General features: G+C 42.3%; 1 protein-coding gene across 1 annotated transcript in view; it reads right to left on the bottom strand.

Moving 5' to 3' along the window:
• Positions 1–23,426, bottom strand: part of ME1 (malic enzyme 1) — a 206,036-nt gene extending 182,610 nt beyond the window's left edge. The window contains exon 1 of the mRNA XM_084827011.1: positions 23,078–23,426. Within this exon, the coding sequence (XP_084683137.1) occupies positions 23,078–23,188 (111 nt within the window). The 5' untranslated portion in view covers positions 23,189–23,426. The remainder of the gene's footprint in view (positions 1–23,077) is intronic.
• Between the last annotated feature and the right edge of the window lie 603 nt (positions 23,427–24,029).

Genomic DNA, 24,029 nt, shown 5'->3' on the forward strand with positions numbered 1-24,029 from the left:
AGATCATTCTATCATTTTTAAGATTGTACCCCAATACTGCTTTTCCCACCCTTTTGTTGACTATGAGTGCTACTCCATTTCTTCTAAGGGATTCTTGCCCACAATAGTAGATATGATGGTCACCTGAATTAAATTCGCCCATGCCTGTCCATTTTAGTTTGCTGATTCCCAAGATGTCGATGTTCAATCTTGCCATCTCATGTTTGACCACCTCCAGCTTACCTTGATTCATTGATCTGACATTCCAGGTTCCTAAACAATATTGTTCTTTACAGCATCGGATTTTCTTTTCACCACCAGACACATCCACAGCTGAGTGTCCTTTCGGCTTTGGCCCAGCCGCTTCACTCTTTCTGGCGCTACTTGGAAATACCCTCTGCTCTTCCCCAGTAGCATATTGGACACCTTCCGACCTGAGGGGCTCATCTTCCGGCGTCATCTCTTTTAGCCTTGTGATACGTTCCATGGGGTTTTCTTGGCAAGAATACTGGAGTGGGTTGCCATTTCCTTCTCCAGTGGACCACATTTTGTCAGAACTCTCCACCATGACCTGTCCGTCTTGGGTGGCCCTGCACGGCATAGCTTATGGCTTCACTGAGTTACGCAAGCCCCTTCGCCACAACAAGGCAGTGATCCATGAAGGGGTTTCTGCAAGTTACACTGAACCTAATCTTTCCATTAGCACTTAAAGGTCTTGCAGAAGATTATGCTTTTAATCCATAGCTTTAATCATTTAAATTGTCTTCAAAAAGGCCACATGCTATATCTGCAGATTAAGTGTTTAGGATTAATTGATAACCGTGCCGTCACAAAGTCACAAAGCAAGTTGCTCTGCAGGCTCTGTAGAGATGTCAGTGCCACAAGCAAAGGTGTCAGTACAATGTTCGGATCAGGGTGCTGTTTGTGTAAGCACAGCAGCATCGTACAGTATTATAGGCAGAGAAAGGAAAATGGCAGGCTTCTATTAATGTGATAATAAAGCTGTAAGGTATCTGCACTTTTACAGGATTTATTGGAAAGCAGAATGGAAATAATTACATTACCACAAATCCCTCTCCATCTCGTGTTCTTTATCATGAGCCAATCATGTTTTCAGGATTGAAGCTATTTTCGACAAAAACAGAATTTTGAAAGTAGAAAGGGGGGGGGGACCTTGAATTTTAATTAATATCTACAGAGCATTTTTAGTAACAGAAAAAGAAAAAAAAAGTAGGTCAAAGTTAGGCCCAAAATGTTTGGTTGTGTGCTTTTTAAAATTTTGAGGCATTTTATGCTCACAGGAATGTATAGCAGGGGTGGAGAACCTCCGGCCCAGGAGCAAAATCCAGCCCTCTGCAGTTCCCCAGAAGGCCATGCCACCTTCCACTGATCCCACCTCCTTTCCCCAACCACTGATCATTTGGTGGGCTCCTGGCTTTGGTGCAGCTTTTCCTCCTTCTTAAAGGTTGAAATGCCTCTCCTAAGGTTTAGTTACTAGCAGTAAGCACTTTAAGCTAAAATATGTTGGTATGTGGGATATTTTTGTCCCTGCCCACCACTGAAATGCCCCCCCCCACAAGCTACTCCAGAACTAAATTCAGCCCTCATGCTGAATGAGGTTCCCTACCCTGTGGTAGAGGATAGCAAAAGACTAAATTCTGCCAACAATTCAATGGTGTTACTTACGCATGTCAACTACCACAGAGGCAAATTTAAGTGGGGTAGCCGCATTCCTCTGTTGCAGCAATTAGTCCAATAGAACCTTAAACACTGACAATTTAGGGCCAAACTAGACTCAATACTGTTCCTGCAGTTAGTATTTCTGTAATTTTGTTTGTAATAGCTGATATTTGGGAGGGCGGGAGAATCTGGATTGGAAGTTTGGGGGCTATGGGGGATTTAACCCTTTGCCCCCACTGTGGTACTAATCCAGATCAGGCCTCCTACATCTGCTATTTGTGCTAATGGAAGGAAAGCTTCCATTAGCACAAATGGGAATTTCCCTGCCAATTCAAATAGCAGTTTACCTGATCTGGATCAGTACTGCACTAGGTGAGGAAGGGTTAAAGCTAAAGTCCCAGTCTGGATTTTTTAAACCATTCATGCCAAAACATTCTTGGTTTAGAGCGCCCTTTACCAGATGCAAAATCATTATCTCCAGTTGGCAGACTGTATATACATGGGCACTCAGAAATACATGAGTCCAATTTTTTCTCAGTACCAGTGTGACATACAGTAGGCACAGAGAAAACAATCTTAATACCCATGCATTTCTATGTACCCTTGTATGTATAATCTGCCAACTAAGGATAGCATCTAACAGAGGAGGTTCTAATCCATAAAAGTTTATGCTACAGAAAGTCAGGCTTTAAAGTGCCCCAAGATGTTTTACTCTTGAACTACAACAGAATGACTCACAAGCTTAACATTTCAGGTTATGTAGAATCTTAGGGTCTGTGTAAATAATTATTTCCCTCCTTTTGGAAAAATGGCTTTCCCATAGTGCCATTGTGGGGGTGGGGTGGGGGGCATGTATATAGATATAGAGTGAGTAAAAAACAGTGGTACTCCTCTGAAAAACCTGATTGCCCTTTATTATAAAATGGAGGCCCCTCTGGGGCTGAGAAAGGATATCAGATTTGTCAGAAATCAGAATTTGCCATTTGAGTGCTATCAAAACTAGTTTGTCTGGCAGTTCAGTGCAACCTTCTGGGAAGGCAGCTGTAAGCTGAAGCTGAACCCTGACAAGACCGAGGTACTTTTGGTGGGAGACAAGAGGAGGTTGGGGGATGCTGACCTAGTGTTGAATGGGGTATGGCTACGCTTGAAAGACCGGGTCCGCAGCCTGGGGGTCATTTTAGACTCCCAGCTGTCCATGGAGGCTCAGGTGTCAGCTGTGAGCCGGACAGCACTGTTCCAACTCCATCTGATACAGCGGCTGCACCCCTACCTTCTTGACCATCTGCTCCCATCGGTAGAACATGCCCTGGTCTCCTCTCGTTTAGACTACTGTAATGCGCTCTACGTGGGGCCACCCTTGAAGACGGTTCAGAAGCTGCAACTGGTACAGAACGTGGAGGCTCACCTGATTAAAGGCAGCAGCCGGCGTGATCACATCACTCTGGTGCTGAAGGAGTTGCACTGGTTACCAGTTGTGTTCTGGGCCAAATTCAAGGTGTTGGTTTTGATCTTTAAAACCCTATATGGTTCCAGCCCAGCCTATCTTAAGGAGCTCCTCCAGAAACACCAGACAGTCTGCTTAACAAGATCAGCCTTGGATGGCCTTCTCTCTGTCCCATCAGCCAGGACAGCTAGACTAGTGAGGACGAGGGAGAGGGCCTTCTCTGTGGTGGCCCCCACTCTGTGCAACTCCCTCCCTAGGGAACTCCGCCATGCCCCCTCTTTAATGAGCTTCCGCCATGCATTAAAAACATGGTTGTTCAGGTAGGCATTTGGGGTGGGTTAGGGTATTTTTAGAAATATGTTTTTTAAATGTAGAATTTTGTTTTAAATTGTTTTTATTATTGTACATTGCCCAGAGTGGCTGGGTGACCAGCCAGATGGACGATTAATAAATTTAATTAAATAAATAAATAAATATTCCCAACCCCCTGAGCTCCATTAATTCCTTCACAAATTAAGTATCTGTATAAGCCCTTAGCGGAGGACAGGAAGGCCTGGCGTGCTATGGTCCATGGGGTCATGAAGAGTCGGACACGACTTAACGACTAAACAACAACAACAAGCCCTTAGTGGGTCCTGCACATTGTCCCCCAAAGTTTATCAACTGACACCTCAGTTTATCTGATTTAATTTGCTATGGGTGGGTGCTTTGAAGTAAATTCGAGATTTAAGGATGCAATCATAATAACACATATTAGGGACTATGCCCCATTGAACATAGTGAGACTTACCTAGAAGCAAACATGCATAGGAGCGTGCTATAAGAAAATATATCTACTCAGTACCTGACATATTTACAAAAGACAAATTGCTAGACAGCAAAAAATTACAGACCATAGAAACTATTTGGGACTCTGCAATTCTTTCCAACTGCAGTACCAAAAGAAAACATTGCACTTTTTGCTCTCCAAATTGATCTGTATGTGTATGCAGTTCAAAGACTGTATACCTTTCTTATAAACATACAGGAGTATCTTTACTACTAGTAGTAACTATTCTATATGTTGATGAGGGATAGTTAACCATAACTAGATGAAAATCCAGTGGTAGCTCTCCTCTCCATAGTGAATTAATTTACCGATGTAGATGATGTATTTGTAGCACAATCCTATACATGTCTAATCAGAAGCAACTCCCATTGACTTCAGTGGCACTTTTCCAAGTTAAATGAGTATAGGATTGCAGCCTTAATGTCTCTTTTGGCCATCTCTAGATTCGAAATAGCCTTAAAAAAGCTTTATCCAAACAATACAGCAATGAACAAGAAAAGCTATATTGTCTAATGCAGAAGATTTAGTAAGATATTTACTTCAGTGGCTCCTTCTGAACATAAAGTCCATTTATTTATAAAATGCTTTAGTATCCAATGATATAACTATACATATGGGGGCTGTTTTCTACTTGTGTACCTAACTCAGTATTAAAACACACAAGACTAGAAAAACTATTTTATAAAAATGTTACAGAATAATAAAAACTAGTGTGTGAATGCAAACTTTAAAATGATACCACAACAATGGCATATGAATGCTCCATTTTCACATGAAATGGAGAAATGTGAAAAATGTAAACATTTGTTTGGGTTAACAACTTGTATAGATCTAGCAAGGGTTTATTTTCCCTTACGGAGTTAAACCACTGAAGCAATGGGCCTGCTATGTTTTGCAGGCATGGGACAGACATTCCTATGTCTACACATACATGAAAATATATTATCCACTCTTCTGACTCATGGCAAGTCTGAACAGTGGAGGACACTCTGCAAGTTCACTTCCATTGGTGGACAAGATTAATTTAAAATGCCTTCTCACAATACTTTTTTACACATGCACCATTATGCATATTAAACAAAATCTAATTATCAGAATGGGTTACAATGCTCAAGATACGCAGCAGTGAGCCATGTTACAGATTATGGCTGCTGGCAAAGCTGCTGTGCGTAAACATATATTTAATTTAGTGTGAAATCTAGCTACGTTAATATAAGAGAGTGTACATTAGTCATGAGGTTTATCTTTCCCTTCTTCTGCAATATAAGGAAACAGATAATCTGTGCAAAATCTAATGTTCTGTGACTCTCCGGTTTAGAGAAAAGCTAGACCAATACATACAATATAATTCCACTGATTAATACAACTTACTGTGTGTAGCTATTCTAAACCTAGACTGTCACTGTGTTAAATCATGTTATATTTAGTAGAAGCTAGGGAGAGAGCGGAGGACAGGAAGGCCTGGCGTGCTATGGTCCATGGGGTCACGAAGAGTCGGACGTGATTTAACGACTGAACAACAACAACAGAAGCTTAAGCAGGTCAGGGCGCCACCCCCTGACCTGTAAGCCATGTCCTTACGTATACGACTGAATTAGAGATACTTGGTAGTGCAGGAAAGGCACTTGGTGCATACAGCTCTTTACTATTTCACATGTCCCAGTGCTAAACTCTGGCACTGAAAACAGTTTCCAGGTTAGGCCTTGGTGGGCCCTGAAAGGAAAGATGGATCCACCTCATTTGAAGCTATTTTTGCCCTTTTGCTGAATGTTTTTCATGGCCAGCTCCAGAGTCTGGCAAGGCTGGGCATTTGCCAGGGCCCAAAGAATAGCACAAAGTCCACTGCCCTACCAATGCTACCATTCCCACTTTCCACAGAGTATCCAATAAGATCAGATTTAATCTAAGAGAATACTCCGTTTATGTGTCCGTCCTCTTCCAAGTTAAAAAGACCCACTGAGGGTGCCATGCCTGAGGGGCCACCACTGATATTTTTGCAGCCTGCCATTAACAAAGGGACATATGTGACCAACAGAATGCAGACACTCTCACTGATGAGTGGCTTGACATTCTTCAAGACTACAGAATGCAATCCTGTTTCCTCAGAGTCTGCTTCCCCACTGCATTCCATTGTCTGTCTAGGAATAGGTGTATTGATTAGGAAACATGTCAAAATCCACAATATGGCTCAACTTGCCATTTAGAACTCAGAATTTTAAAAAATGCAAATACATACCTTGTTTATTTTCTGTGATGGAATGGAAGAATGAAAAGGGAAGGAGGAACCGAACATAATCATATTTGTATGAAAAATGGAAAACTGCCTTGGTAAATATTTTTAAGCCTCATTTTGAGCCTCTCTCTTTTCTTCATTAAATATTCAAGAGCATGATATATTTTACTTATTTAATTCAGTTTTTCTCCCACCCTTCCCCAAGGAACCCAGAAAAGCTTAAAACCACTTTTAAATATTCAGTATTTAAAACATCAATATTTAAAAGAAGCAGAAGAGTTACAGCTTAATATCCCAGACACACAATGCCCTAGATGCTTATCCTTAGCTATGAATTGTTTGCCTACAAAAGAATTTGCAATATTTTCAAGAGGCCTGAAGATCTGAAGTCAGACAAGCCTTAATTCAAAGGAAATTCTGCTATGGGGAGTCCATTACTGAGAAAGACAACCTGTGTTCCATAGCAGACCATACCGGTATCTTTAGCAAGGTATCCCAGGCAGAGCTTAAGTTCTCAAAGGAAGAGGCACTTTAACTATGCCAGATCTAAACCAGTTAAAACTTCATAGATTGCATCAGAAACACATTGACAGGTAATGCAAACATTGGAAAGGAGCTGTTCTATGCTTTTGAAGTCCCAGTAGGAGCCAGAAAATAAACTAGATCCTCAATAAACCAAAGGAGACCTACATATGTGAGATACTGTACATAGGAACCACCACATTAGTGACCATGGCCAATCTCGCATTTCCAGCACAAACCATGTTACTGACACAGTGGAGAATTAGGAATACATTCTCTAGAGATTTCTGAAATTCAGTTGGTTTACTGTTTAAAATTTAATTAGTCCCCGATTATTATATTAATTTATTTGCAATATTTGTATACCGCTTCATACCTAAAACAGATTTTGGAGTGGCAAACACAAAGGATAAAACAGTAAAATAATAAAAATATTAGAACATCACCTTAAAATCATGCTTAAAAAACAACAGAATGCCAATAGAAACTGTGACTGGTCAATGAAGGAATGCCTCCTGGAACAGTGCTGTTGTCAGGAGGCGCCGGAAACAACAGTGTTGGTGCCTGCCTGACATCTAGGGGCAGGGAGTTCCAAAGCAAGGAGGCCACCACACTGAAGGCTCTTCTCCTGGTGGACTCCAGTCGGGCCATAGGCCCATGTGGAACCACCAGGACCAAGCCCTCTGATGACCTCAGTTACCAGGCAGGTTGGTAAGGGATAGTTTCATACCCTGAGACACTGTCATTTCAACTAGCATACCATGCCGAATGGGGCTATGGATTAAGGGTTTTTATTAGGGCTGTGCATGGATCCCCCGATCTGCTTCGGATGCTGCTTCAGATCCTCCAAAGCGCCCCCTATCTGCTTTGGACTGATTCACGCCCCCTCCCCTGACTCAGATCCATATCCGAAGTGAGATTCAGATATCTGGATCGCCCGTTTGGGGCGTTTTATCATTGACTTGCATGGGAAAACACAAATGGTCATAATTTTCTTAGTTATGATAGACATGACATTTGGGGACTTCTCCACTCCCCTGGAGAGGAGGCCACCTCCAAAATTTCAGACAGTTTGGCCCAGTGGTTTTTGTGCTAGGCAGACTTAAAATCTGATGTTTTCCACAGAAACTCTCAAAGGAAAGCGCTCTAAGTTCTCCCAGTTTCCATGCATGCATGTGACATCTTGGCCCCTCCCAGCCCCCCTCGAGGGCATCGCACCCCCCAAAGCCCAGGCAGTTTGGCCCTCTGGCTTGTGTGCTAGGCACAGGTGAAATTTGAGTTTTTCCAGGAAAACTCCCAGAGCAAAGAGCTGTAACTTCTCTGTTTCCATGCAGGGAGAAATTTAGTTTTACCTGAAAGTCAAAGCAAACTCAGAAGGGATAGTGTGTTGAAGTGGGGCTCACTATGCCTAATCTCTGCTGCACGTTTCTCTGAAGTGCAAAACAAGTTTATCCTGAAGAATCACAGCTCAGCCTCTCTATGGCTACATATACACTTTACCTGGCAGGCAGGCAGAGCTTTCTTCTTCTATCTGCTGTTGTTTATTTCTAGCACACACAAAATTTGTATTTATGATATTTCAATGTTTGGGGGGGTTTTGGCCAGACCACTTCTGCCAAAACTCGAACAGGTTTTAATGTAAAACCTGATTCTAGGGACCTGAAGGAAGAGTGAGTGCTGCAAGAGCATATTAATTATCCAGTTTATGCAGTGGTCATCTCTGCTGACCTCAGGCTCTCAGTGGTCTTCTGACAGAGGCAGGAAGACAAAGCAACTCTGCCAGACAGGACCTGTGGTGGTTCTACTGCTCCTACATCCCAACGAGCGCTTCTATTGGGAAGATCTGCCTGGGGGGGGCACTGCAACTGGCTTCTGCATTCTGCTGCCCTACTGCACTGAGATGCACTATCTGGAATAACGGGACAGACAGCTTGCCTGAAGTAGCTGCTAGTGCCAGCAGCACTTCGCCCACCTGCAAAGGGCCCCCGCCAACACCCTGAAGATGCCTCATATTGTACTGGATTGTTTTGATACACAGTGGAGTGTTACTGGAACAAGAAGTTAATTAATATAAATAGTATGCACGTAGTGCTTTTTGGATGTATTATGTTGGAGGAACACCACACAAGCACACACACATGGACACAGACACACCACAGCAAAAGAAAAGCAGAACTACCTAAGCAAATGAAGTTTTTTAAAAATATATATATATCGTTTTATATTTAATTTTCATTTAGGGAAGGCAGGTAAAGTTCAAGACATACAGGAGGGCAGTGGAGGCGGTAGGATAAGAGCCAAGAGCAAGCAAACAAGAAAACCCTTCTTGAATTTCTGTTTTGGGAGGAACAAGACAGAACAGAAACAAAGGTCACTTCAGAACGTAGGCTGCTCTAGTGTGCTTTTATTTAAGAATTTAGAAAACAAAAAAAAAATTAAATGATTGAATATTACTGGGGGGGGGGGACATGCCCCAAAGTCAATGTTTGTTTTTAAAAATCAAAATAAGACTGGATTTTTAAAAAGCTAGAGAACACAGAGTTGAAAGACGAAAATGACATGGAATAGAATGGAACCAAAAGCTGTGAGGGTCTAATTAACAGGAAACTTTGCGGAGTCCCCAGGCAAGCGCCTCATACAATGACAGAAAGGAGGGAGCGTAGCAACAAGTGAAGAAAAGCTATGTTTGTAAAAATATTGAAAAGAGATGAATACATACAAAGACAAAGTCGGAGGACAGAAACAGAAGGCAGCTTCAAAGGGGGCCCAGGCAGAAAACAAACACTCCCAAAGGGCAGCTCATGCCTAGAGCGAAGGACCAATCCCAGGACAAATGTAGCTGTTTGGCTTTTAGAAATCTAAGAAAGCCTGGATAATAGCAATCAAGAACCAAGGAACAGAAGGAGGAACTGCAAGGACTGCACACACGCCAGATCAGCTAACCATATGCCAGCCCACTCCCAAAAATACAGCTTGCGCAATACACAAACGCAGCCATTTGCCGAACTATATATACCCCCCTCCTCCACCTCTCTCTGATTGGAGACTGCTGGAGTAGGTGCCACCGGAGTAGTCCCATTCGCCAAAGCACACTCCCTTCTCCTCCTCTGCTCGCTTTCCCTCCCGCCTCCCTCTGCCTCCAGCATCAGCTTGCCTTTCCGTTCCCTCCTCCTCCTGGCCCTCCACGTGAGCATTCAGAAGTTGATACATTTTGGAGATAGCCTGTCTGGACTGCTCAGGCATTCAAAAGAGCTCCAAATATACGAGGCAGAGGAGGTGACTTGTGGGGGGAGGCACCTCGACTCGTGGAGTCTTGGTCCTGCTCTGATCCACTCCATATCATGAGGAGGTTGGACTCGATGGCCTTGTAGGCCCCTTCTAACCCTACTATTCTACTATAGTATGAGTCTTTGGTGCTGCTTCTGCCTTCCACAAAGCTAGTGCAAAGGAAAACAAACCCCTCTGCTCCTCCACGTTCTCTGCAGTTCATTGAATACTTGGCAGAGAGGAAGCTGCCTGAAGGGGAAGGAAAGAAAATTGTTGCCAGTGGCAACATGGCAAGAGGAGTTGTGGAGACCTGGCACAGCCTCACTGCTTCCTGAAGAACTAGAAAACTTGCCTTGTTTATCACAACTTTTCAAACTTGTTTAATTAAATAAAGCAGAAAATGATGCCTGTAAAGACCATATACCCATTTATCTGTTTCACAGCAAGGAATTAATGTGCTGACTTGGCATATTTTGTGGAGTTAGTTTGCACTTTTCTATCCAGAAAAACTTGTCCAACAAGAAATATTTCTACTTACATTGGGCCATTGTAAAAATCACTAAGGGTGCAATCCTATGACTGCTACACAGTGTCTAGACGGCCATAGGATTTTTCAGTTTATGGGAACTGAGCTTGGAGCTCCAAGCTCAGTTTCCAGAAATCCAACTCCCCACCCCCTCCCCCACCCCTTCGTAGGAGGTGCGGTTCATCCACGGCTCTGCACTCGTAAGAGCAGCGCAGAGCAGCCAAAAAGAGGGCATTCCTGGGGGCGAGGAGGGGACCGCAAAAGCACTGGTATGACACTTCCTAAGTGCTGTCTGGCCTCCCCAACCCCCCACTCCCAGGTGCCCTGGTTAGAAAGCCAAAATCAGGCATCTAGCCACAAATGCACGACGGGCGGAGCACAGAGGAGAAGATCCCCTCTGTGCTCTGCCCGCCCTACATTGAATAGTCGGCCGCCGCTGAATTTGGAGATGGCCAACTAGCCCCATAGGATTGCGCCCTAAAACAAGGACATCATGCTCTGGGTAACACTGCATTTAGGATTACTAGCTTTATGTGTGTAATCAGGTTCCAGATGAGAAACTGAAATGCCATGGAAAGCTTAAACTATTAACTAGCCTAATCTAGGAAAATATTTTACTCCTTGAAAAATGTACCTTATAAATTGAACAAATAGCAACTTCACTTTGGTGGCCTGAAGATGCGTATAGTACTCCCTACATGGCAAAAATCTGTAAATGAAACTAATTCTCCTGTCATAGTACAATGGCTAATTTCTGATTGATAGTTATAGTTTATAGGTTTACCAGTTCCAAGATAGCTGCTGATGTTGTAGGTCATTGTGCAGAATGCATATATACCAGTTTTGTGGTACAACTAGTCAGGCTGAAGGCTTTCTCTAAGGATGGCCTTAAAATGGTAGGCTAGCAGATTTTCAGTCATGTATCCTTATTTATTTACAGTTCTGCATTAATTTAAGAATACAATATAGTATGCAAGTTCATACAATATTGAATGCCCAAGTTGTCTGTAAAAATATTAACAAGATTATTGCAGTTACTCAAAAATTAGTATTTCTCACTTGTTTTATCTAGTTACCTTAATATGATGAAAAATAATCTGAACATTTTAAAAGGGCATAATACAAGTTCAGAAACTACAGTGAAGGTAACAAAAGAAATTAAAATTTCCTCTTCCACTTCTCGGATCTCATCCAGCTAGTAAACATCTCATCCAGTACACGTGGTGAGATTTATCTGCAGACATCCCTCAGGAGTTGCTCATGGACCAGTTCCAGACATCTTTTTAAAGCCAAATATGCTTTATGTTCACACTAATAAATTCCATGTGCAATGCTTTTATGTTGAAACCAAATCAGCTGATACAGGAACTGAAACATATCTGCTTCTTCACAATTGTTTGGATTTCTTTTCTTTTGTTATGACTAGATTAGAAAGGAAGCCCCATAATAAATTTATCAACAATGGACTTCAGAATTATCAATAAGGAAATATCTACCATTAATTTCCAAGAATCTTCTAAAGATAGTTGGAATGCAGAGTAACTACACTGATATTTTTCAAAAGTCAGAAAGCTACACACCCCTGTAAAATTTGGGGGGATAAATAAAAGTTTGAACCAGCTTGCTCACAATCTCAAGTGCTGCTTCCTCAGAAAGGAAGGTCAAAATGCGTGCAACTATTTCCTCTCCCTACTCAACAGCATCTAATGGAGGTTGCTTGAACCTTGCCGGTCTCATTTGAAGCCCTTCTACCAAGGTTGAAGCTTGTGTAGTACTCTTGATGGCTGGCATGGGAGCTCTGCTCACCAGCTTCTTTGATGGGTATATGATAGATCACTACAAAGGTTTAGATGACCACCTCTGAATTCAGCTAAAAATCTCCATTTCACAGCTGGGCTTTATCACACCTCATACAATTGGGACCATTAACATTATAGAAAAATAACTATGGTTAAGCATTTCTAAATACCGAATTCCTAAAAACAATTAAGAATTCACTGCAAACCAGATGTAAAACCATGGTTAAAAGGTACCTCTGTCCTTAAAAAAATTATGATTAAGGCTGATTACATATCTTTCAGCTTGCAACGTGAGGAGCGGGCATCTCCTTGCACATACCCTCTGGGACAGGCTTAGCTCAGCAGCCTGAATCATAATATTACTGTGCATTTAGCTTCTTAAATAGGAAGAAACTATTTCAGGCTAACCACAGTTAAGCATTAAGTCAGTACCAAGCCTCAGAGAGCTTTTCTTTCTTTCTTTCTTTCTTTCTTTCTTTCTTTAATTTACATCATTTGTATTCTGCTCCACATCCAAAGACCTTGGAATGGTGAACAGCAAACAGGGTAAAGAATAAAAACACGATGTTGTTGTTGTTGTTGTTGTTGTTGTTATTATTATTTTAAGAAACAGAGTTCTGATAAAACCAAATGTAATAAACCATGGCTGGTCACTCGAGGAAGGCTTCCTGAAATAACAATGTTTTAACAATGTTTATCTTTCTATTTAACTCCATGCTACTTTTTAGTGGTTTCTGAATCACTGTAGGATCTTCAACTTAATAAACAAACAGCAACTAGAGGATGGGTAATTAGGACAAAAATCAACTCCCATTCTGAAGTTTTAAAAAAGTAAAATAACAGCAAAGATTAACAGGAAAGCATGCGCACATAACAAACTGGAAAGGTATTCGTAATCATGCAGCATTTCTACTTTGAGAAGATGGTACTAATTGGATTTGTTGCCTGTTCCTTTAGACCGGATTAAAACCTTATTTAACAGCATTGTCTCAGTGTACCTTCTTGTGTTAGGACACAAAGTACTGAGCATATCACCCAAAGTTCAACCTCTCATCCAGCAGATTGAATTTTTCCATCTGTAAAAGATGTTTTTTTGTTTTATTGGCCTGGCCTAACACCTTATGAAATTCCTTGATGGAGGAGTTATCCATCTCTTATAAAGGCTGGAATATAGTAAGCATCAAAGAGTCTAGAAATCTGAATGGTTGAGACTGAATCAGGCAAGGATCCAAGATGTATTTATGGTAACTGCAATATGATGAACTCCATTGTTGGAGTGTCTCTTTCAACAGTTCTCCATAAAATTATTCTGAAGCGTGTGTTTAAAACTGGCATGGAAAAACTCTGCTGCCTCAGTTCCTTCCAATTACACACATTCTTCTCTGAATTGGTTTTACTCTTTGCAACAGGATATGTTAATCATCAATCCTTCCTTTTCTATTCCACCTACATGAGATGTTCTATAACAGTTTGGGTAGAAAAACAGGAAACAAAGCCCACTTCCCACACTGACAAGTCCGTAGTATTTGGTATGAATCATTAATAAGATTGTGTCTTCCTTAATATATGTACTTAAAATAATGGAAGCCAATGCAGGGTAACTGATAGAGAGCTGGACTTGAAATGGTGCCTCAGCCAATACTTTGGATGGTTTGGGCAACTTACGTTCTTTCGGCCTCTGATCTCCATCTGTAAAATGGGGATAACAGGGATACTGCCAAGATGAATGAGAATTGTCAAGAAGGCTATATAAATTCGAAATAATAATTCTGCTTCTCATATTGAGACTAAAATGCACAACATTTCTAAAGTTTAGTGAAAACATAATGGCTTTTCTACATATGCAGAAGTGAAAGGCTACTCAACTGACACAAGCTAGAAGACTTGGGGTACTGCCTGGCAGCTTTGAGAACAACTCTGAACTTGGAATAAGCCTTGGGTTTTTTTCATTTGTTTCCCCATGTTGTTTAAAACAATATTACCAAAGTGGCCAGGAATGCGTTCATGTGATTGCGGGCTGACCTAAATTCCAGATGGCTGCATCTCAAACAGCCTTCAGGCTCCTGTAGTGGCTCTATTCTCTATACAATCTTGACACAGCTTTTAGATGCCACTTGCGTCTTCACTACTGTAAATCATAGAACAAAAAGAGCTGAGAAGTTATATTCCAACATGTGACAACTGCTACTTATAAAGCTATAACTATGACTGATTATCCCAAATAATCAATTAATCTGCCCAGATTAATACTTCACCCCCATGAAGAGGTTACCACTACAATGCATTCAGCATATATTCTATATATAAGAGAAAAGATTAAATAGCACTCCAAATGCCTTTTTTTTACATTTTAAGGACAAGTTCTGAGAGAAAGCTTGGAAAAGATCAATGGCAAGATCCAGTCGTGCCCTTGCGTGGGCAGCCAGGTCCGTCAGTCCCAGTTCACATACAGCCCCTACCGCTGGCATGTGCAATGCAGCACTTCCAGGGGCAAGCCCTGAAACCAGCCGAAACACTCGGTTCTGGAAGAGGTGTGACCTGTCCCTTCCAGAAATGAGCATTTCTTTTCGTTTCAGGGCTTGCCCCCACTAGCACTACATCACAGCTGTCAGCGGTAGGGGCCGCCCGTGCAAGGTCACAACTGGACCTGCCCCAATTATGTGCATCTTACAAACTTGCAAGCAATCAGAGGCATATCTTAGACAAGCATTCAGCTAATGAGTTTCTGGAAGTTTTGCTGTCCACACCTGAAAGAAGAATATCTAATTATTGTAAGTTACAATTAAGCTTTAAGCCAAAATGCTCAGTCAGCATTCAGTGAACACTTGGAGGAGAGAATATGATTGCACCCACCAGCATTCTTACCCAGACCTCCATGCATTCATCTGAAGGTGCGAATAGAGCCCTAAGTACATACAGTTTTATGCACATAAAGCTCTACTCATACCTTCAGATGAGCCAGTGGAGGTCAGAGGTAGTGCCAGTAGGAATGATCCTGCTTTCCAGCTCTATGCATTCACTTTATGTGGATGTGCTATCTGCAAAAGACTACTCACTTTCAGATACTCAGATACATATGAAGGTTTGCTGAAAGATTTCCCGACCTACCTGTCATAGAGCCTTGGAGTATTCAAGACCTTTGCAGTGAATAAAGAAAACCCACCCTTACCTTGTACTGAAGGGATTTTCCATTCTCATTTCTGATCATTTGTGGGGAAAGTAGAGAGAATATACTGTCTAGCTGCAACTGCTCTACACCCTGTGCGGTGCGTGGAGAGGTTCCCTGTTAGGTGACACCGGCTGCAGATTCTACCACTGCCCTATTTCACAATAGAATTTAGAATGCCTGCATGAAGTATTAGAGCTTAATACTCTTCATGCCTTAGCTCCAAAATTTAGCTACACAACTATTGCCTGAACCATACTTTAACACTGTAGCCAACAGCTTTCTAGATTCCATACACGTTATAATTAGCTGTTCTGATGCAATAAATCTTTGCACTAGAATGCTAAAGAGCTGAAGTGGTATAGTAGTAGAAAGGTTTAAGAACAGTCATTAATTTCTAAATTCTGGATAATTTATTATGAAAAACATATTGCATTTTAACCCAAAATGTATAATATCTAGCAGTTCATTTTATTCTGTGGTCCATCCTTCAAGGGTGTTTATAGGAGGAATGTTGCACATGCATAGGACTAACACTTCTTTTGAAAAACAACCACTGAATTAAGTTAGCAATGTAAGAGAACAATGTTAATACATCTTTAATGTATATAAATGTGCAGAGAATCCAACATCTTCATGAAGCAAAGTCCTATGCTAATTAGGACTTTGTACTAGGGATGGTAGATGGCTGCAGCTAAAAGCCACAGGACTGTGTCACGGCTATGGCAGAAGGAAGCACTCATGGAACAGAGATGCAGGATAACTCTCTGAGCCATTATTGATTGCAAGTACTCCACAGCCTGAATTACAATCACATTTGAGCAGAGAATAAACAGGCCCATGTGTCTTCAGTGCCTGGAACACTATCTGACTGATGGGAATGCTCTCCTGTAACTGTAAATTAAAAGCCAGAAAGGTGCCTTAAATGGGAAAGAGGATTGGCCACTCTTTAAGGATGAAATTTGAGAATCATCATAATCAAATCCAGAGCTGAAAAGGCATCTTTTTAGTCATCAGTCGCTACAGGAAGTAATTTGAGATACAGGGGTCTCTCCCTTCTCTTCCTTTCCTCACTGGTGACAGCAAGTAGAGTTCTAATTCTGCTACACAACAGATAGGGGAAGAGGGCAAGAGACAGTATAATAATACCTGTCTTCCACAAATGTCTTGCACCATTTCACACATTGTTTATTCATATTGCATCTTTCTTCCAAAAAATTCAAAGTAGAGTCCCCACAACAACCAGTGACTAGCCCGAGGTCACCCAGTGGCAGAGCAGGGATTTGAAACCAGGTTGTCCCAGTAAAGTCCAATATTCTAGCAACACCAGTGCAAGCATGAAATTTGACTCCTAAATCTAGTTGCACATGTGAAATTATTTCAACAGAATCTTTATAAATTTTAGATGACAAAGGCCAAGTATATAGCTAGTCTATTTCACTATACATTGTAACACATACATGTTTACAAGAAGTCCCAATATATTACAAACATATACTATCCAACTACTGTGCATCTGACCAATGTACAGACACCTTCAAAGACTGCTCTTTGGCTGCAGCTAAGGTTTTGACACCTTCCAAAAAGTGTCTGGGTATTTCTCTCTCGGACATTTCTTTGGATTAAACATATAATTAATAAACAAACACCTGTTGTTAAACACTAACATGAGCAAAACAACCTACTTAGAAATGTCATCATTAAAACCAGAAGGTGTTTTCAACTATACACTATTTTCATCTCCATTCAAGAGCACTGATAAGATTCCTAAAATAACATTTTACAAGAAGATTTGTCATTTAGATTAATGTGTCCATTACTGATAGATTTTTAAAACTTATATCCTGTCTTTCCACTATAGAAGATTGACCAAGGCACTCTCAAAGTTGATGGGAAACATCTGTTCAAAATAATAGTGTCTTTCAACATGTTTAGTTCTTTATGAACTCTCAGAAGACACAACCCTCGCATAACCCTTGGTCTGTTTTAGGGTGATGCGAGGGTTGTTTAACCCTTATATAACCCACGCTCAGTAGGGTCACATGATACAACCCCTGAGTGGGGGTTGCATATACAACTTGGCAGCCACAGGACCGTAGCTTATCGTGGAGCCGCAATGTGTCAGGCCACAACGAGCCACATCATGTCATCCAAACCCAGACACTCTCTTAGCCTCATCCCACCATCTGCAATATAGAGCTAATAATACTGACCTATCTTACAGGGATGTCGTAAAGTGCTAAATGAAGCATTATCATGTTGTGAATTTCCTGCTCTATGATGGCCACTGCTAGGAGTAGAGAAATTCATGTGATGATGTTGCATATGATACACATGTGTAGACAATGGCGGGACCAGCACATGCCATTGTTTGCCAGTTCAGCACTGTATGGTTTGTCACAAACCACAGAGGGAGAGAATCACAGCAAGGAAGGGGAAGAGGGATGGAGAAAGTGGGAGCACCCAAGCCAGAGCTTTATTCCAGGCTTGTTCACATAATGACAAATTATGATTGGGCATTACAGGTAAACCAAGCCTTTTTATTAAGAAGACTATTAAGTCCACAAGGTTTGAATTCTGTATTCTGTATTTTAAACAACATTCAGTTCAGTACATCAATCTGGGAAACTTGGTGCTGATTAATACCTCACAAGTTACTTTTCATTGTTTGTTCACTGATGAGAACAGTCAGTTTGTATGAGAAGTGTGAGCTGGAGCACTTAGATCTCAGCTGTAGTAACCTCCATGATCTATAAGGTCTATATCATAGAGCTTCAGCAAAAGCAGAAGCTATAGCATCAAAGATGCATGAGCCCAGATTCACACTCTTGTGAGTGAAACCAGAAACCAGAAGTGCCCAAAAGTAATAGCTGAACTGGGGAGGACTAAACAGGCAGTTTCCTATTAACTACAGCCTTTTACAATATTCAGAAAAATGACTCTCAAAGAGGAAGAGTTTTGTTGTTGTTGTTGTTTTAAGGAAACCTGGAAGATTGTTTGATTTGAGGAGTGTAGAGTTGCCATATTTTACTTCCTTTCTCACATACAGTCGAAGAGAAATAAAATGTGCACAGTGTCCCACCTTCCAAAGTTTTTCTCTTTGGTACTCCTGCTCTCGAAAGAAAGATGAGTGTCAATAATAGAATTTCAAAACAGACAGAAAAGAAGCAGTATATGTACCACTTATCTCCAAGGAAAACAGAAGCTTCAATACCACTTCAACAGCTTTTTATTAAAGTGGTATCACTATGTTTTCCTGTTATTATCATAAGGAAATAGAGTTAGCCCTGGGTATTTTCTACTTTAAGAAATTGCTGATAGTCAAGCCCCCGTCCTGCCTGGAGAAACACTTAGCCAGCATATCTAAAATTTAGATTTCTCTTGAAAAATAAGCATTTTACAAAGAGGCTAAGAAGATTTAGGTCTCACTCTGAGAGCCTTTGGTTTACATATTGACATTCTATCTAGACCTGGGATTGTCAGTCTCTGTAAGCCTTCCCAGAGTTTTAAAAAAAACTGACCACTCCTCCCTCAGAAGTTCACTCAAGGGCTGCTGCTCACATTATCTTTAGGACAATTGCATCTTAAGCTGTGTGCAAACATGGAGGCAGATTCTGTTCTCATCTTTCATATGCACACATAATAAGGGATGGGCACCTACATCCTCCATTTTAGAAACAAAAAAAGTAAAGTTGGAAGTAGTCTTCATGACAAAACAGAGAAATGGTTTTCCTCACTCTTACTATCAAGCTGGTATACAGTATAATCAAAGAAAAACAGAGAAAGCAGAAGCAAAGCAGTATATTAAGATCTCGCGGTGGGCATTTGCAAGCAAAAAAAAAGATAGTCAATCTACTTCCCTTCCCAAATATTGATATTTATATTAATGCCAACACACCCACATGTAGACTGATCACTACTTTTCCACGGCAAAATGGAAGCACAAACACTTTTACAACTCCTCAAGCATAGATCCAAACTGAAACCCCAAAGAGGGAAAAGATAGCAGGAAGTTCAAGGGAAAAGCAGCAGGAGAGAAAAGGGTTAAACACCTGCCCACACACAGAATTCTCCATTGTGGAACTCTCCCTGCCCCAACACTTTGTAGTGGATAAGCAACTGTCTGGCCAACATTACCACAGCTGCTTTGCAACATGTCACTTGACCCTAATAGTGGCCCCTCTAAACAAATGGCATTATGTTTTGTAATCCAATAGAGAACCACTTCACATGTTAATATGGAATTGGAGGAAAGATTGCTTGGGACATATAGATTGCTTTCTGTTTGGGGGAAACATTTGAAAGGGAAACTTCCACATCACCTCGAGGTAAGCTTTGGAAGCTGCAGTTTTTCCAAGATGCCAAGAATACTATAAGAGGTCCCTGATCCCATTTGAGAACTTCCATTCACAAGATTCCTTTTGGAAAACTATGCTAGTTAAATCATTTTAGGTCTATAAAGTCAATATGCAGTCCATAAACATAGCTGACAGCTCTTCACATTGAACTACAATAATATTCTGTAGTTTAACAACACAATGACAGGTCCCTTCCAATCATTATCCAGAAATCTGTTCATTTAATAATACATACTTTGCATTCACATCATGCTATGCCTATTTTGTGTGGGGATTTTAAAAATTTCCATGTAGAGGAACAAAACTCTTGCAAGCTTTAACATGTGAAAACCAGTAACAGCAGCAGCAGGACAACAGCCACCTTTAGCCTGGATAGCTGCCTCAATATAACACAAAATGCTCATATGTCGACATGAGAACTACAAAGTGCTACCTCATAAAATTTTTGATACTTGTTCAGCAAAGCCTCTCAAGAGAGCATTTTGAATATCTTCCACTTCCAATGGCTGCCAAGATCCCTAGGTACTTAAGTAGAAAAATATTAACTGTATTAATTCTAATCTGTGTGCTCTGATTCTTGGTCTTTTCTATGTAAGAGTTCCAAGAGTACATCACACAAACCCCTCAATTTGGATGTGATCATTAGAATTGCCTTTTGAATTCATCATCATCTACATGTTTATTCTTTATCTCTCCCTAAACATGGGGAAAGTGGGTCACTCTGCAATTTGCATTTACCTGTCTAATAAAAGGTCATAGGAAAAAAAACTGAAAAAGCATCACACAAATCCTTTCTACAAATAAACGTGAAACCTGGGCCCAGGATTAATTGTTGTTAACTGCCCAGAGAGCCTTGGCTGTTGGGCAGTATATAAATGTAATAAATAAATAAATAAATCCACTGAACAACTTGCACCGTAGCACAGAAACTTTGCAGAGGCGCTCTTCACAAAAGCTTGTAGCTGGCTAAGTGAAGTCCAAGGAATTATTCCTTCATACAGTAATTTCCTTTATTAGTTTGAATATCAGTTTAAGTTCATTTAGTTCTGAAAGCAAAGGATGTAACATTTTTTAAGAAGCGGATGTTGCTGTTTTTTCAGGAGAAAACTTTTAAGGGCAGATGCTCACCAGTTTTCTATTGGCCATTGGTTTCTTGTTTCTGCTTTCTCCTAACTTCAAAAAGCCTCAGTCAGGGCTCAACTACTGGCAGCTCATGTTCTTCTTGTGACCAACCAGTATCTAGAGATCTTTCCTTCTTTTCTGTTCGGAGCTAAGGAGCCCGCAACAAATAACCAAAATGGCAAATGTTTGTCCCAGACACAACCTTACACTTAGGGATTTTTCAAACAACAATAACATCTGATTTTATCTTAATCATTAAGATAAATTGGACTCGATGGCCTTGTAGGCCCCTTCCAACCCTACTATTCTATGATTCTATGATTCTATGATTATACTAGTGCCAGCTCTAATCCTGTGCGAATGATGTTATTTCCATGATACACTGAGGGTAGGCCCAGAAGGGAGAGTTATGTTTCTATCACTATTTTCTTTTCTAAAAGAGAGATGTGCACTGGAAGGAAATACTGAGTAATGGCCTATGAATTAATTGCACAATTAAACAGTTGTCATAAAAGGCTCTGGCACAACTAGTATTTGTTGTGCCATCCAGGCTGCAACCCAGTACATACTTAGCTGGGAGTAAGCTTCACTGAACACAGTGGGACTTAATTCTGAGTAAACATGCATAGGATTACACCTACAATCTTACTTCCCACCATGTTGAGGTAGTCCATAAATACTGTATAAAAGAAACCCCAAGATTTGTGAAGATTTCTCTTCTTCCTTTATCACATCTTTAACAGTCCATGTCCCTATTTTTTCCTGGGCAATACTTTCCAATATCGTACTGTTCTAAATGTTTTATTACAGTCATCATAGACTCTTTACCACCACCCAAATTAAAGGTATGTATATCACATTAGTCCAACACAATATAGTGAAGTTACATTGCCTCCTGGTCCATGTATCTTTTTAAATAATTCTTTCCTCTCATATTTTATTCTGTTTGGAGCCTTACCCACCAAGTATGATCATACATAATAGGCTTGTGAAGCCAACACCACTGTGGAGAATATTTCCTGGAATAAAGTAGATTACAGAGAGAAATCACACAGAGCTATTAAATGAGTGGCCCATTAAATAGTCTCCCTGACTCCAGGAAGGCAGTCGCACCCTTTGATCATGACAGATGCACTTGCTGAAAGACTCTAATTTTGTTGCAAAGAACAAAGGGCAGATCAGAGCCAGGCTGTTGCCGGCCATGAGAAGTTCTGTCGTGGTCAGTGGCCCTAAGAACCTGGCTGGTTAAGAGTTACTTAGGATCAGCACCTCATCTCTGAAGTTGCACATGTTTGAACAGAGCCCAGTTGCTGTCCGGGCAGTTTACTCTGTCATTTAGCAGTTTACAATTAGCTCCTGGTAAAAGCCATGCGCTGAAAAGTTTCACCTGCTGATTTCAGCATTATCAAACCTCTGTTAAAGTCACAGGAGCTGGCTGGGCTGGCTTCCGTCTGATCAGTTGGCACCCCTACTGGAGTATGTGTATAACGCCGGGACCTTACACTCACTTACCTAGGAGTAAGTCCCACTGAAGTCACTGGGGCTTACTTCTAAGCAGACACGGATAGGTTTTCACTGTAAATGTATCTCTGTGTGCTCAAGTTTCAACGTTATTGTCACTACGTTATTGCCACTAGGTCCCTTTCATTTCAACCGGTCTACTCTAAGTAGGGCTAACACTGGATACAACCCACACATTCCGCCACCGGGCGGCCAGTTTGCAGTTTAAAGGCAGGCGTTACAGGACAAAGGCAGGCGTCTTCGCCCGGCCAGCAACAACCACCAGGGAGCGGGGCTGACGTTGCTCGAGGCGGCGGGCGCGCTTTGGGGGGAGCGTGGCTCGTTTCTCCCCCTGCGGCTGCCGGAGAGGGCGAGCGGCCGGGGCGGAGCCAAGGCGGAAAATGCCGCCCGGCTCGGCCGCCGGGGGAAAGGTGACGCTCGCGGCAGCAAGCCCTCCAGCGCGCTTTCCTCGGAAGCCCGTCCCGCCGGGCCGAGGGCGACTCGCCTGCGGGGAAGAACCCCCCCCCCCCAGGGGAGGCGAAGCGCGCGGCGGTCGCTGGCGCGCGCCCCTGCCCCTCGGCCGCCCCCACGCCGGCTGCCGGCTCCATTTAGCTCCTGCCCCCCCGCCTCCCCTCCCCTCCCCTCACCTTACCTTATTGAGCGCTGGGTCGCGTAACACGTCGCAGCCCCTCTTCGTGGTCCACACGGGGCGCGGGTGGTTCCCGCCGTGGGGAGGGCTCCTGGCGGGGGCGGCGGCGGCCATGGGTGGGGTCGGTCAGCAGCCGTTGGGGGCAGGCCGGCTGCCGCGTCGCTCGCGCTCGCCGGTTGATGACGCCCGTTGGGCGCTTGGCGCGGGCTGCTGCTGCTCCTGCCGCGGCCGCCTCTTGGGAGGAAGGAGCGCGGGAGGGAGGAGAAGCGCCTTGACAAGCCGCCTCCCGGCCGGGGTCAGCGGGGCGCGGGAGGCGCTGAGTCATGCTGGACGGAGGAGTCCCCGGAGAGGCGGGTCCCGAGTGTGGGTCCAGTCAGTCAGTCAGGGAACCCAGGCCAAGGCGGCCACTTCGGCATTGCCAAAAAAGCGTGCCGAAGAGGATACCGATTTGCATAAGCCGATGTATACGTAGAGATGCGAATCCGCCAAAACAACTCACTGTCATTCAAATAGAAGTGCGATACTTCGCTCACCCGAGTAAGGAAGACTAGGGCCAGGGTCGAATGGTTGGTGGGCAACTTCGAAGCCTCTGCGGCTCCCTCCTGATGGTTCTTTGACTTCAAACCAAATGCGGGCTGGACAGCCCATCAAATAGAGGATGCCCTCAAAAAGAGGATTGCTCTTTAAGGGCCCTTCAAATAAAGAAAGAGTGTCCTCTGTAAAATAGGGCACCTGGCCTACTGAGGGTGTATGATAAAAAAAAAAAAATCCTCTTCATCCACTAGCAAAGATAGGATATGACACACACACACGCACAGAGACCCATTTTGTGCACAATCAAGTACTAAGGTTTCTCCTAGCCCCAACTCAGGCAGGGGAAGGGGGTTGTGTTTGAATCCTACCATAAAAGAAATTCCCTTAATAGAGACCTGGGGGGAAGAGAGCTGGCCAGGGA

Source organism: Heloderma suspectum, chromosome 1, assembly GCF_057233095.1.
Source record: "Heloderma suspectum isolate Gila_16-S chromosome 1, 16-S_ref, whole genome shotgun sequence".
NCBI lineage: Eukaryota > Metazoa > Chordata > Lepidosauria > Squamata > Helodermatidae > Heloderma > Heloderma suspectum.